At 38.0% G+C, this 13,738-nt stretch overlaps 1 protein-coding gene across 1 annotated transcript; it reads left to right on the top strand.

Moving 5' to 3' along the window:
• Positions 1–326: 326 nt before the first annotated feature.
• Positions 327–6,189, top strand: LOC133879199 (jasmonate-induced oxygenase 4). The gene is given in 6 exon segments (XM_062317735.1): positions 327–651; positions 2,853–3,365; positions 4,542–4,726; positions 5,066–5,316; positions 5,611–5,816; positions 5,819–6,189. Coding segments are annotated over 6 exon segments (1,851 nt in total).
• Positions 6,190–13,738: the final 7,549 nt, after the last annotated feature.

The raw sequence follows: 13,738 nt of genomic DNA, 5'->3' as shown, positions 1-13,738 counted from the left end.
ATTTTGTCCGTTAGGGTGATTCGTTGCCCGGTGTCGACGTCGTAGAAACGACAACTACCAGTGAATGGGTGTTTGAGACCCAAAGCCCAACAATGAATGACGTTTGTGGGCCCCTTCCGGGAATAGGGGATTGGAATCTCGTTGGCGAGGATCGCGACGAGTGGTTAGTGATGTTCGCGGAGCATTTTGCGGCGGATCCTGTTGGAGCAGGAAGTTGGGCCCGGCCTTTTCTCGACAATTCTCCCCGGCCGATGGATGTTCACTATTCGGCACCTTATTTGAGAACAGGGAATTGAAATCCCGTTGGCGAGGCTCGCGAGAATTCGATGGTGCTGCTAGCGAAGCTGTTTGAGGCGGATCCTGTGGGAGTTGGAAGTGGGTCCCGCCTTTCTTCAGGAAATTCTCTCCCGTTGGGTGATGTTCACGTTGGGGAACCATTTATGGTTATAGGGTATGGTAATCCCAATGGCCAGTTTCGTGATAATCTGACGGTGCTGCCCATAGAGGGTGTTGTGGCGGCTCCTGTGGGATCCAGAAGTGGGACCCGCCCTTCTACTGTCAATTCCCATCGGCTTGAAGATGATCATGCTCCGGCTACCGAGGAGGAAGAAGTGGAAAGTCTAACTTCACCATATTCATGGAGGAGGCCAGGTAGGGATTCTTCGCAACCCTTTCTCTAATTCTTGCGCGCACAATGCTTTGCCATCAGAAATTTTGAAAAGGCACGCCAAAACTCGCTTGGTTACCACGCCCATAAAAAAAGGTTGTATGCAAACATTCACCTATCACTTCATCAGTAAAACGCAGCCTTTATTCCAAAACTAACCTAAAGTTCTCCATTATTTTTTTCCTTCGCCTTTTCCTTCTCAAGCACATTAATCATAGAGAAATTAAAATAGAAGAGCACATTAATCAACTGTCAAGTCTAACAATAATAAGCTAATAACTTGCAGGTACACGGGCTAGCTGGGCAGAACCTATAGGCTACTTATTTCACTTGATGAGATATCCAACCACGTGTGTTTTCAATAATAAAGTAAAACCTTGGTGGACCGTTGGATTCGTTTATATATAAATTAGGTTGTACTCGATTTTTTTCCCCTAAACCAAAAGATACGTGTGTTCACATATTGAGTTTAGGTCATTTTAGAGCATGAGTACAAGAATCTTTAAATAAACGAATCACACCCTATCAACCCTAATTGTTAATTTCATATTAGGTTTGTTTTCAGTTTGTGGATCCTGTAACAAATTGTCAGCCCTTATAATGCATATTGAGTTCAAGTCATATTAAAGTATAAATATAAGACTATATTCATCAATCTTAACTCGATCTATTTAATGAAACAGGTTAAATTCGTCAAATTTCTTGCATTGGCAATCACAAGTTGAATTGTGTTGGCGATCCCATAGATCACTCAAGTATTTAATGTGGTTCTGTATCAGCGTTAAGGGCGTCGCTCTGGTATCTTAAAAAAAAAGGGCTTTGCTTTGGTTGCCTACGTGATTCTTTTATTCTCTTCTCTTCCAAAATCAAATTTTTTGGCTTCGATGGCTAGGAATAATCATAGTTTGCTCCAGGAGGAAGATATTGAGGAAATCGGAAGAGACGACGGCCGTGCATAACCGGATGGTGGGGAGGTGGAGGTTCAGCCTTCTGAGCTCGAGCTAACTTGGAGATCAACGTTGTCAAAGAAAGACGCCGAGAGGATTTGGAGGACCTATAGGGTACCTTCTGAGGTGGCCATTAGGATCCTAGACGACGGCGAGCCGGCTGGCGGCTGTGCCTCGTGAAGATGGCCTGGGAGACTGTCATGCACAAGGAGGTGTTCCAAGCGGGGTTGCGATTACCCCTTCATCCTTTCGTGCGGGAGTTGCTAGTAGAGATGACCTTATCTCTGGGGTAGATTAAGCCGAACGGGTGGGGCTTTGTCGTGAGTTGCTGCATTTTATGGCAAATGGTTGTGGGGAGAACGTTTACGTTGCGGGAGTTCTTGTATTTGTATCTTCTGTTTAAAAAGAATGGGTCCTGGGCGTTTCAAGGGCGATCGAAAAAGTTTATTGTGATGCCCAAGAAGTGGAACAGCAGAAACCTACATGAAACCAAGTTCTTTTTCATCTCCGATGATTGGGAGTTTCCGGTGGGGACACCGAATCCTGAGGGTTGCGCTAGGGTACCGAAGGCGTGGCGTCTACCAAACAAGAATTAGTTGAAGGGTCCGAAGACCCTGACCGAGGAGGAAAGGGAGGTGTTAGCCAAGGTATTGAAATGGGCTAACGAATTCCCCTCAAAGTTGAATGCGGAGAACTTTCTGTTCGAATCCAACTTAGAGAAATATATAAGTCATCCTCGAGGGAAGGGCATACCCTTACCCAAATCCATGAAGTTAGGAGCCTCTAGTAAGGGTAAAAGCGAAGTGGCTGGGTCCCTGCCGTCTCAAGGGGAACGGTCTTTGAGGAGTTCTTTGAAGAGGTCGGGTGCGTCTCTAGAGGGGGCGTGGAATATGAAAGGCGGCTTGATGACCAGTAGGGGCGGAGCCACCTTGTGCCTTAGGGTGGCCCAAGGTGGTCCCCCCAAAAAAATATAATTTCCTAAAAAAAAAAAAAAATTTATACCTAAATTTTCTTATTTTTTTAGTTTTCGCCCCCCCCCCCCCCCCCCTCCTCTCTTTTTTTTTTCTTTTTTTTTTTTTTTTAAAAAAAAAAAATAAAAATAAAAATTTGGCACCCCCAAATCTCAAATCCTAGATCTGCCCCTGATGGTCGGTGATGAACTGGTGTACCCCTTGGAAAGGACCAACACTGGAGAGAAATCTTTGGTTGGGAATGTGTTTAGCAGTATGTTGGCGAAGGCTGCCAGCGTACCATTGCTGAGCTGAAGATAATCCTGAAGTCTCAACTTCGGCCGCTGGTATCAGAGGTCCCAAACCAATCGCTGGATTTTGTCCGTAAGGGTGATTCGCCAGCCGATGTTGACGTCGTTGAAACAGCAACTACCAGTGCATGGGTGTTTGAGACCCAAAGCCCAACAATGAATGACGTTTGTGGGCCCCTTCTGGGAATAGGGGATTGGAATCCTGCTGGTGAGGATCGTGACGAATGGCTGGTGATGTTCGTGGAGCATTTTGTGGCGGATCCTGCGGGAGCCGGAAGTTGGGCCCGACCTTCTCCTGGCATTTCTCCCTGGCCGGTGGATGTTCAAGTTGGGGCGCCTTTTCTGGTAACAGGGAATTGGAATCCTGTCGGCGAGGCTCACGACAATTGGTGTTGCCCGCGGAAGTGTTTGCGGCGGATCCTGTGGGAGTTGGAAGTGGGGCCTGCTTTTCTCCAAGAAATTCTCCCCATATGGTGGATATATCAATGGGGTAAAATGTAATTTTTTCTTAAAAAAATTGAAAGATGGATACACTAAATTGATACTTTTTAAAGTTTTGAGGGTGTAATTGCAAAAATGATGAAAGATCAGGATCGGTAAGTAAAGTGTTTCCATATTTTAATTAATATTCTTAAAAAAAGAAAAATTCAAAACATATTGCCTTGGCATACGCATTGATCCAACCATTGAGCATCTTGTTTCAAAACCAATATTACTTAAAAATTGTCGCAACAATAATTCTCACACAAGACTGATTAGTGTTAGTTGCCTTTAAGTTTCATTAATGCCTTAATCGGGGTAATTAGGTTAAGTTGTATATAGTTCAATCGAACTTGAGAGAGTGCCTGCGATTCTCGCTGTCTAGACCCCTCATGCCTCCCGGGAGGTAGGTGTTGTTATAGTTATGCCCATATAAAATTGTCGCAATTAGTCTCTCCCGCTGCCTTCATTTAGAAAGAAAAATGCTAAAAAATACCCTTGTAATATTATAGCACATGCAACATGAAAATGAGATGGGATATACATAATACATTAATTGCATTTGCACATGCGATCATAAGTTCATAACCTTAATATTTTGAAGCCCACAATAAAATAATAATAATAATAAAAAAAAGCACACAAATTCAATGCTAGCTGCAGCACTCCAAACATATAAACCCATTACAATCTCCCACCACCAGCGCCGTGCGTGCCTTATATCTGATGTGAGGAATAGAGAACTTGGTCAACCCCCATGCTCCTATCTGGCGTGTGTGGGTCACACGCCTCCACTTTTCCCATATCATTGAGGTTCCTGCATCTCATGATCGATATCGGGGTCCCACTTTTCCTGGACTTTTCCACCGTAGGATTAGAGCTTTCCGCTACAGGGTTAAAGCTCTATGTCTCTGCCTCTCTCTCTCTCTCTCTCAACTGTAGCAGCTTATAAATAGTTGAAGAAACAGTTCATTTCACAAAGAAGGGCTGGGAAAAGCAAGGGAGTGAGAGATCTCTGTCTCTGTCTCTCTCTCTCAACTTCAGCAGCTTATAAATAGTTGAAGAAACAGTTCATTTCACAAAGAAGAGTTGGGAAAAGCAAGGGAGTGAGAGAATAATGCAAGGCAAGGGAGAGAGGTCAAAATTAAAGCTTGGCTTAGTAGTTAGTGTACTGGTGCAATAACAGGTGTATCCCATGTGCCTCAACGCTACATTCTTCCTCCCTCACATCACCCAAACCTCCACCATGTTAAGCACCCTTTCGCGAACCTTCCTATTATAGATCTTGCCTCTTTAGTTCTGAATCTTTCTCTTAGATCTCAGATGATGGATGAGATTCGGATTGCTTGTAAGGAAATAGGATTCTTTCAGGTAAAATATTATTTCATGCCTTTATATTAACTTTATTTATTTATTTATTTTTGATAACTTGGGGTATTCGGCCGAGACACGGCCAAGGTAAGGTAAAGCTAAGCATTAGGTTTAAAGTTTGACACTTTTTTAGTGCAAAAAATTTCTAGGGTTATGTCTGCTGGCGAAAAGTCTTTATATATAAATATGATTACCTTGTCCTTTAATTTACATAGATATGCCTACACTTTTACGTGCGACTTCAATGCATGAGTGCATTATAATGTTTAATTATGATTATGTTGGCCTTATTGAGATTAATACATTTAATTAACTTCGTGTCAAAAATTATGAGTTTAGGTGATTAATCATGGAATTACTCCTTCCGTCGTGAGAGATGCCCTAGATGCTGCGATGGAGTTCTTTAACCTGTCCATGGTGGAAAAAATGCTTCATGCATCTGATAATATTGTTCATGAGCCAGTCAGGTATGGGACAAGCCTAAATCATGTTAGGGATGAGTTTCACTTTTGGAGGGACTTCATGAAACATTACTCCCATCCTCTTTCAAATTGGATCCATCTCTGGCCATCGAATCCTCCAAGTTACAGGTAAGTAAGTACCCTAGCAATACCAATATGCTTTTACAGCTTTTATTGAAATCTTCAAATTAAGAGAAGACATCATCTTTAAGGTCTTCAAAAATGGATTAAGAGTCTTGCCCCGAATTCTTAGTTCATAAAGATGATGATGTCTTCTTTCATAAATATGTCTTTCTATAGCAATACAAGTGCCGGTAGTCTACGTCTTCACAGATATGTCTATTTCACCGATCGAGTCTTTAAGATATATACTTAATATGTACGTACAAACATATTATAAAACCATACTTTTCAATTGGATAGGGAAAAGATGGGAAACTATGCAAAGGCGGTGCAAGTGCTACAAAAGCAACTAATGGAAGTTGTCCTAGAAAGCTTAGGGCTAAACCCTAATTATTTACAAGATGAAGTAGAAAGTGGGTCGCAAGTACTGGCCGTAAACTATCCGGCATGTCCGGAGCCGGAGCTCACGTTAGGCATGCCACCACACTCCGATTTTGGCTCCCTAACATTTTACTTCAAACCTGTCCGGGCCTGCAAGTCATGGATCACCGGAACAACAACGGGCTCTCAGTTCCTCTTGTTGAAGATGCTCTTATAGTTAAGATCGGTGACCAAATGGAAGTAATGAGCAACGGCCAATACAAGAGTGTCGTTCATAGAGTGACTGTCAGTTCAGAGAAGAAGAGGTTTTCAATTGCAAGCCTTCACAGTTTGGGTTGTTTGGAGAAGAAAATGGGGCCAGCTGAGAAGCTCGTGGACCAAGAGCATCCAGCTTCCTACGAGGAATTTAGCTTCAAAGATTTTTTGGATTACTTCTCAAACAATGATATCATGACGGGTCCAAGGTTCATTGATACCCTAAAGAAGAATCATCCATGAAAAATGCTTCTCTCTTTTCATCTTCTTGTTTTAGTGTATTATGTATTATCAAGTGGTTTTTGTTTTAATTAGTCTCTCTGGGGTACATCGACCATACTCCATAGGCATGTTTAGACTGATTATATTATCACTAATAAAAGTTGAGATTTTGAAAATCTGAGTAACGAACCGATCATAAAACTGATAAAATGGCAGAAATTTCTTATGAACTAAATCGAAAGAATTACATCAACATCAACTCAATCTTTAAAAGTGACGCGTGTTCTTTATTTTACACATTTTTTTTTCGTCTCCAAGCTTCTACCGAGATTAATTAAAATCGATTTAATTAAACTGCAGGGCTTAATTTATTTATTTTTTATTTTATATATTTTTTTCTCTTTTTAAAGTCTATTTTGTTTATGGAGTAACTCCCTTTAGTACCTTTGAACCCCACATTTATTTGGTGTAGTAGATATATAGAATTTGATCTCATATCTCCTATAGCAACAATGTTACTTTACTAGAAATCCTAGTGTCAAAGTCATAACCTATTTAAAAAAATTAAAAAATTAAAAAAAAAAAATACACGTACATGCAATATAAGTGATCGTGTTAGGATTTCCACCTCTAAACAAAAATCCTAGCATGATCATAGTAATTATTAAAAATTAATTAAATGATTAATTTCATCGGTCATGTTTTATTAGTTTAAACTTTTGAAATAATTGATGATTTAACGATAATTAACACTGACCAAGATTTCTTTATTTCTTTAATAGAGTTTAAGAGCCATGATTTGACCATCTTTATACCACCATTGATGTAGATTTGCTCATCCAATCTCAAAAATTTCTAAGCCCCGAAAGGCAATCGCCAACATCATTGCCCTCTTGAAGATCAGAGACAACAAATGTAGCTAAAAATTAATGTCATCCGACAACATAATTAAATTAACTTTTTTCCCTATTTCATATGAATAATTTTTCGTATTGAAAACTTCCATGGACTTAAAATTTGGTAGAATTTGAGATCAATTTTCGAACATAGCCTAGCTATCATGCATATATCACAACCACACAGTCGACCACATAGGATCATCAAAACCATTCAATTCTAAAGCTGAATAGGATTCGATTAAAATTTCAATTGGAAGTGCTTACAGTTTGTACAATTTGACTCACACTTCGCCCACCCTTCCCTTGCGTCTGCGCCTCACGCGCTGCCCTCTGTTTTACTCTTTCTCTGTTTCTTCTTGATTTCCATAGGAGGAGTCCCTTTCTTTGCGCTTATGATAAGATCGCTATTGGAGCTGTGTTTGTGTGTTACCAAGTACAGTTTAGTACTTTGTGCAAAAGAAATCTAACAGCTTGTTTTAAGTGGGCCTCAAAGAAAGTAACAATCCGTGCCACTCGTTTTTTTTATTATGCATTATCGATGTATATTGGGTAATGTCTCTCTTGTGTCTACTCAAAATTAATGTGACTTTTAAAATCACCATTAGGTTTGTGATAAATCATTATTGAATTTTGATATAATGATAATTTTAAAAGCTAATCACATCAATTTTAGAATGACATGAGGGAAAGATGTGATGACATTTAGAATTATTTGTGTTTAAAAATGACAAAATTTTGAATTATTTAATTAAAATATTACTTGCACAATATTCTCCTTAAACCACTTTTAAGGTTTAGCGTGCATTTGGCTTAGGTTCAGTCCTAGTTTAATCTGGATTCGTTGAAGTTTGTAGACGTATAACGTATTCTATATGTCTTGTTGTAAGACACATGTGTTTTTTAGTCACTTGCAGTTAGCCACGTGCATGAGGGTCATCTACGTGGTGAATCCGGTTGTTGCTAAATATACATTTAGCAACATGTAATTTTATGTATGTGACTATTTAGCCACTTGACTTTTAGCCACGTGTATCCTCAAGTGGCTAAATGTATTTTTATTTTTATTTTTACTTTTAAAAATAAAAAATAAAAAATTATATATTTTTAGCCACCTATTCCTTACACACGTCGCCAAAATCAGATTTTTTTTTTTTATTTTTTTTTTAAAAAAATTTTTATAAAAAAATAGAAGAAAAGAACAGATGACATTTATTTCTTTCTTTCTAACATTGTATGCGGTATACGGAGAAAGGGCCGGTGTATCCGGCGATCCGGCGAGATCGGGAGAAAGGGCCGGCGAGATCTGGAGAAATGGCTGGTGTATTCGGCGAGATCCGCGCCGAATCTTCGTCCAACTTGTCATCGAGATCTGGCGAGGGCCGGCGAGAATACCCACGCCACTGATCAACGAAAATACTCACTCCAAAAATACCCATTTGGCCGAGAATGAGCAGAAAACACCAAAAGAAACCAACTACTTCGGTGACTAACAAAAAGGACCAAAAAAAATTAACAAAAAGACCAAAAATCACCATCAAAAGGACCCATAAACCATCGGCCTCTTCTCCATCACCGACAACGAAAACGATCTTCTCCGGGTGTTGGCGATCGAGTTGTGCGTCCGGGTGGGGCTGAGTCGTCGTCTGCTGAGAAAAAAATACAAACAAAGTGAGAAATTTTTTTTGGTGAAAGATGGGGAGAGACGTGGGAGCTGGAAAAAAGAAGAAAAAAGACGTCGTCTGCTAGAGTTGAAAATCTTTAAGAAAAAATAGAAGAAAATGAGGAGAGACTTAGAGACGAGAGATGGTGAGATTTCTTAAAAAAAAAAAAAAGGAAAAAAAAAATTAAGAAGCCAGATCTGTCGCCTTTTTTAGGCAACAAATCTGGCTTTAAAAAGAAATGAAAAAAAAAATTAAAAAATTGCAATCGAAGACAAATTTAAAACAAACAGAAGTGCGAGACTCTTTCTCCCAAAACATGCAAATGGCAACGTGGTCATAAAGCACGTTGCTAAAATGTTAAATTTTAAAAATATTTTTTTAAAAAAATTATTTCTTGAAAAAAATTTAAAAAAATAAGAATATTTTAGCCATGTAGTTTATGGGCTACGTGGCCAATTGGGGACGTGGCTAATAAACTACAGGACTAAAATTTTAAATTTTAAATAATAATAATAATAATTTTTTAAATTTTTTAAATTTTTTAATAAATTAAAAAAATTGGAATATTTTAGCCAGGTGTCTTATTTGACACGTGGCTAATTGGCGACGTGTATTAATTACACGTAGCCAGTTGGACATGTGTAATTAATACATGTCGCTACATGGCTACGTGGATCTATTGCACACGGCAATATTGCCACGTGTACTAAATACACGTGTCCAACTGGCTTTTTCATCTTTTCTACTACGGAAAATGTTAAATTTACAACACCAACACAACAATCACACAACAAACCTTCACATGAGGGTGGACCCCACACACTGGGGCCCACAGTCATGTGAGGGGTTGTTGTAATAGTGTTGTATATGAATCAAATCCCTTCTGCTACATCTCGCCACGTGGTCATTATGACACGTGGCTAATGTCTTATTTTTTTGTAGTAACAGGTCATAATCCGAATAAATTCAATTCTAACTTAAACAAACCAAACTCATTCAGCATAGCATTATGTTTATTCAATGTGTGATGAGTGAGAGACAACAAATGTTCATTTTAAGAGTACTCGCACCAGCTCTTTTTTTTAGATTTCTGTTAAATTTAGAAAATTAAGTTTTTTTTATTATTATTATTATTTTTATTGATGAAATTGTGATCCTTCTTCTCTAACCATCCAAATATGAGAATATGATCCTCTTCATTTCAAATGAAAATAAAAAGTACATATTTGATGGTTAGAATTTAAAATTAGTGCATCTAACTGTGTACATAATGTCAGTGTTAACACATATTTTAATATTACTTTTTTCACACATATTTCAAATTAATTAACGTAACGTATTTTAAATGAAGTTCAATGTCAATCATTTAACAAAAAAATCACTTAAACATGTATTATCAACCCATATACAACGAGTTTGAAGAGTAAAATTTATTTTCCAATTAATATGCTAAGACCATTTGATGGGGTATTGAGCACTACATTTAAGAGTCACTTACATGTAACATGCCCCACAAGTCCGTTAGCATATAATATAGGGGTACGTGTCCCTTTCGTAGGGAGAAAGAGTGCTTACATGAAGATGAGGTGGAATGCAACAAAGCTACTGGCTATAAAGGAGACTCCTTGGGGTGCTAAGGCTGAAGAGTTTGGATAAGACCATTCCCTTGTGAATCATTTGAGAATTTATATCAAAATGTTCATAGAAAAACAAAGGATCTCTATACTCATATAAGTATAAACCAATAAGAACACTAGTGGTCGTGTATGTTGATGATTTTGAAAAGTTTATTTATTTATTGATATGAAAATGTTTTTATTTAATATAAAGTTGAGTACTGCTTTTTGACGAGATTCACATTTGAAAAAATGTAGTCCACCTAAGAGAATTGTTAGGTAAACTTTTTTTTGAAAGTATTTTGCATTTTCAAATAAACAAGGCTAAAAGAAGGCTAAAAAGAAGACAGAAAAATAGAGAGGTCCACGAGAGGCCCAGCAAAATTATCTCTTATGCTTAAGTCGGTGAAAGCTAGTAGGAGAGGAAGTAGATTGACAAAATCTAAGGGTATAGAAAAATGTGTACCTAGTGAACGGTCCTCCTCTTTTTATATAGACTCATTTTTCCCACGATCTCCTTGGTTGAACTTTAAGGACTCCCACTCAAATTTTGTTGAAGGCGTAGATGATCCTCCCCCCCTCCCAACCCTTCGAGAATATTGGGGGTGTTTATTGGGGTGGTCAAGCAGTTATCTGACCTGCCGAGAATGAAAATTATTTGCGGTGCATCTTATCGAGGTACAAGTGTATTCTGGTCTAAGAATAAGATAGGTTATTGGGCCAAGCCATTAGGCTTCTCCTTGGCCCGTTGGCGATAGGCTGATGAGCTCTTTGGCAAGAGAGCCTCAAGGGCACTTTAGCATTGAGTAGTTCAATTGTTGTCGAGTCCAAGAGGAGCATGGGTAGACAGGCCTTATAAGCCCTTCAGTGGTTGGGTATATCACAAACCAATCCAACTAGGCAACCACAACCCACTCAAGAAGCCATGTACCGCAAATCACTGCGAGTCACCACACACAAAAATCAATCCAACAATAGCCCACCCACAAATAACCACAAATCACCATAATCCACCACATGCAAGCCACCCACCTCCAGCCACCCGGCCACCTTCGGTCTAAGAAGAAGAAGACTTAGAATTAGATTATAGAAGTTTGGGAGGCAAAACTAAAGGCTAAAACGAAAATTTTTTGGGAGGTAAAAAGATTATAGAAGTTTTTTTTTTTTTTTTTTTTTTTTCAAAACAAAAGTCGGGGATCGGAACACATTGGCTTAAATGCCCTAAGTCTCAACGTAGTTCTGCCCCAATACCATCCGACACCATAATTTCCAATAACTATAGCAACATGCAACAAATTAAATCCAATAATTAATAAACTCGATCAAGGAGATTTGTTATATTGAAAGATAATTAAATAGCATTAATCCTACCTTTTAATTATTCTACGTAAAATAGATCAATAAAATAAAATCCCAAATAGAGAAGACCAGGAAAAATTCGTCACCCTCTTCAAAGCGGTTGATCGATCTTTTTTACTTCTCCATTCTTTCTTCGAGCATGCACCCTTTAACATTTTACTATATGATCGCACAGAGAGAATCAATGAAAGCTAGTAATGTTAATAATAGACGTAATTAATGGTGCTAATTCCCTCGACTCTACGGCTTTTGGCACAACAACTTGGTATACATACATGCATATGTGATGCCCTCTCTCTCTCTCTCTCTCTCTAGATCTCTCTCAAGAACTACTTCTTTCCATACGTACGTCATGGTAAAAACTATGGATTCTGTTGGATTCCAATTATTCAACGTTTGTACCAAAAATAAGATTCATTGTTTGGAGGCTACAACGATCGAGAAATACAGCAGTGCCGGCTAGATGATCAGTTTATGGAATAGCCAGCTAGTCGGTCTGTCATGGTCGACCAAACAAACGTGAAAACAGACAAATTGGCTATATATATATATATAACTTAGGTCGAGCCTGGATCATTGCTTTGAGTTTTTTAGGTTGGAAATGGCGGTAACGAATCTTTTTTTTTATCAAGATCCTAGAGAATTCGAGCAGGTGATTATGATATACCGTTTTTAATGGAGCAAATAACTTGAGAGAATGCTAATCCACTCTAGATCAGGATTCTCTCAAAATATTTATTCGAATCTGAGAGAATCCGAGCAGGTGATTGTGATAAACTACTTACGGAACCTACCTGAAGTGGGTCTCACAAATAATCTCTCACAATCATCTGCCAAAATTTTCTCAAATTCAAACAAATAATTTGAGAGGATCTTGCTTTGATGCCTGATTACACCGGTTGAAGGACTACGTACGATACGATGCGATGTTGTTACACCTTTAAATAACTACTAACCGCCTAAGACGAGACGATTGTAATTATAATAATAAAAAATTATAACCGCATTTTCACCCCTGTGACCCCAAATCATTCTCATGGGATATGGGTTGAACTCATTACATTAAGCTGGAGAGATACCAACCAAGCATTATTGTGGTGTGGGCTGGGTCAAGCTTTTGAAGAACAATTGAGGGAACAATGAGTTTGCTTGATCTCAATAGGGGGGTCGGAGATTTGAGCTGGGTTTAGCCTAAGCCCACATATGTCAGCCGACAGCCCACTCTCTTTTGGGCAAAAGGGTATATATGTAGCGAATAATTCTATACATCTCCAAAGTTGATGTCCAACCAAAAAGCAATCTTTATACACCAAATGTGTTATTTGAATGATTTCTCAAACACATAACTTAGACCTTTTAGATTTGAAGAAATTTAAACCTTTTTAAACATTAGGCTTGAGAGTAATTTTCTACTTCTTTATTCATTTAATGACATCATTTAAATAGAATAAATACAAGACTTAGATTTGGAGATAAACTTCTACAATAAACAATAAAAACCTACTTCTAAATGACTTATGCACCATAGTGCTATAAATAATTAAAAGACGGACTTAGATAGATAACTACAACAATCCTTATTTAATTAAACTACTCATAGCCTAAGATAAGCTAGAGCCAAAATAACTTTTCATGAGATATTCTATCTTAATAAAGCCCTCTAATATGTAAAAATCACGTCACATTAGCTTTAGAGTAATGCAAGAGTGATGTAGCATTACTTATAGATGGAGGTGACTTCTTAAGAGACCATTTGAGATGTGGATTGCAAAGATGAGGATTCTTATTATTAGCCACGACTTTTTCTTTTAAATTGTCTAAATTTTTGTGTTATTTAAACAGCCGGCTCATTTAGTAATTCCCTCCCCTCCCCTTTCCTTATAGGAAATTTTTTTTTTTTAAGTGTGAGTAAAAAGTAATTAATGTGATATAAAGTAAAAAAAAAATTATATGGAAAAGTAGATTTTTTTGTTTTGTAGTGAATTTTTTTATTTAAATAATAATAAAAAATTATTGATGTAATATAAAAAATAAA

This window comes from Alnus glutinosa, chromosome 10 (assembly GCF_958979055.1).
Source record: "Alnus glutinosa chromosome 10, dhAlnGlut1.1, whole genome shotgun sequence".
Taxonomy (NCBI): Eukaryota; Viridiplantae; Streptophyta; class Magnoliopsida; order Fagales; family Betulaceae; genus Alnus; species Alnus glutinosa.
The sequence above is the reverse complement of the archived record's forward strand: the minus strand, read 5'-3'. Positions and strand labels throughout refer to the sequence as shown.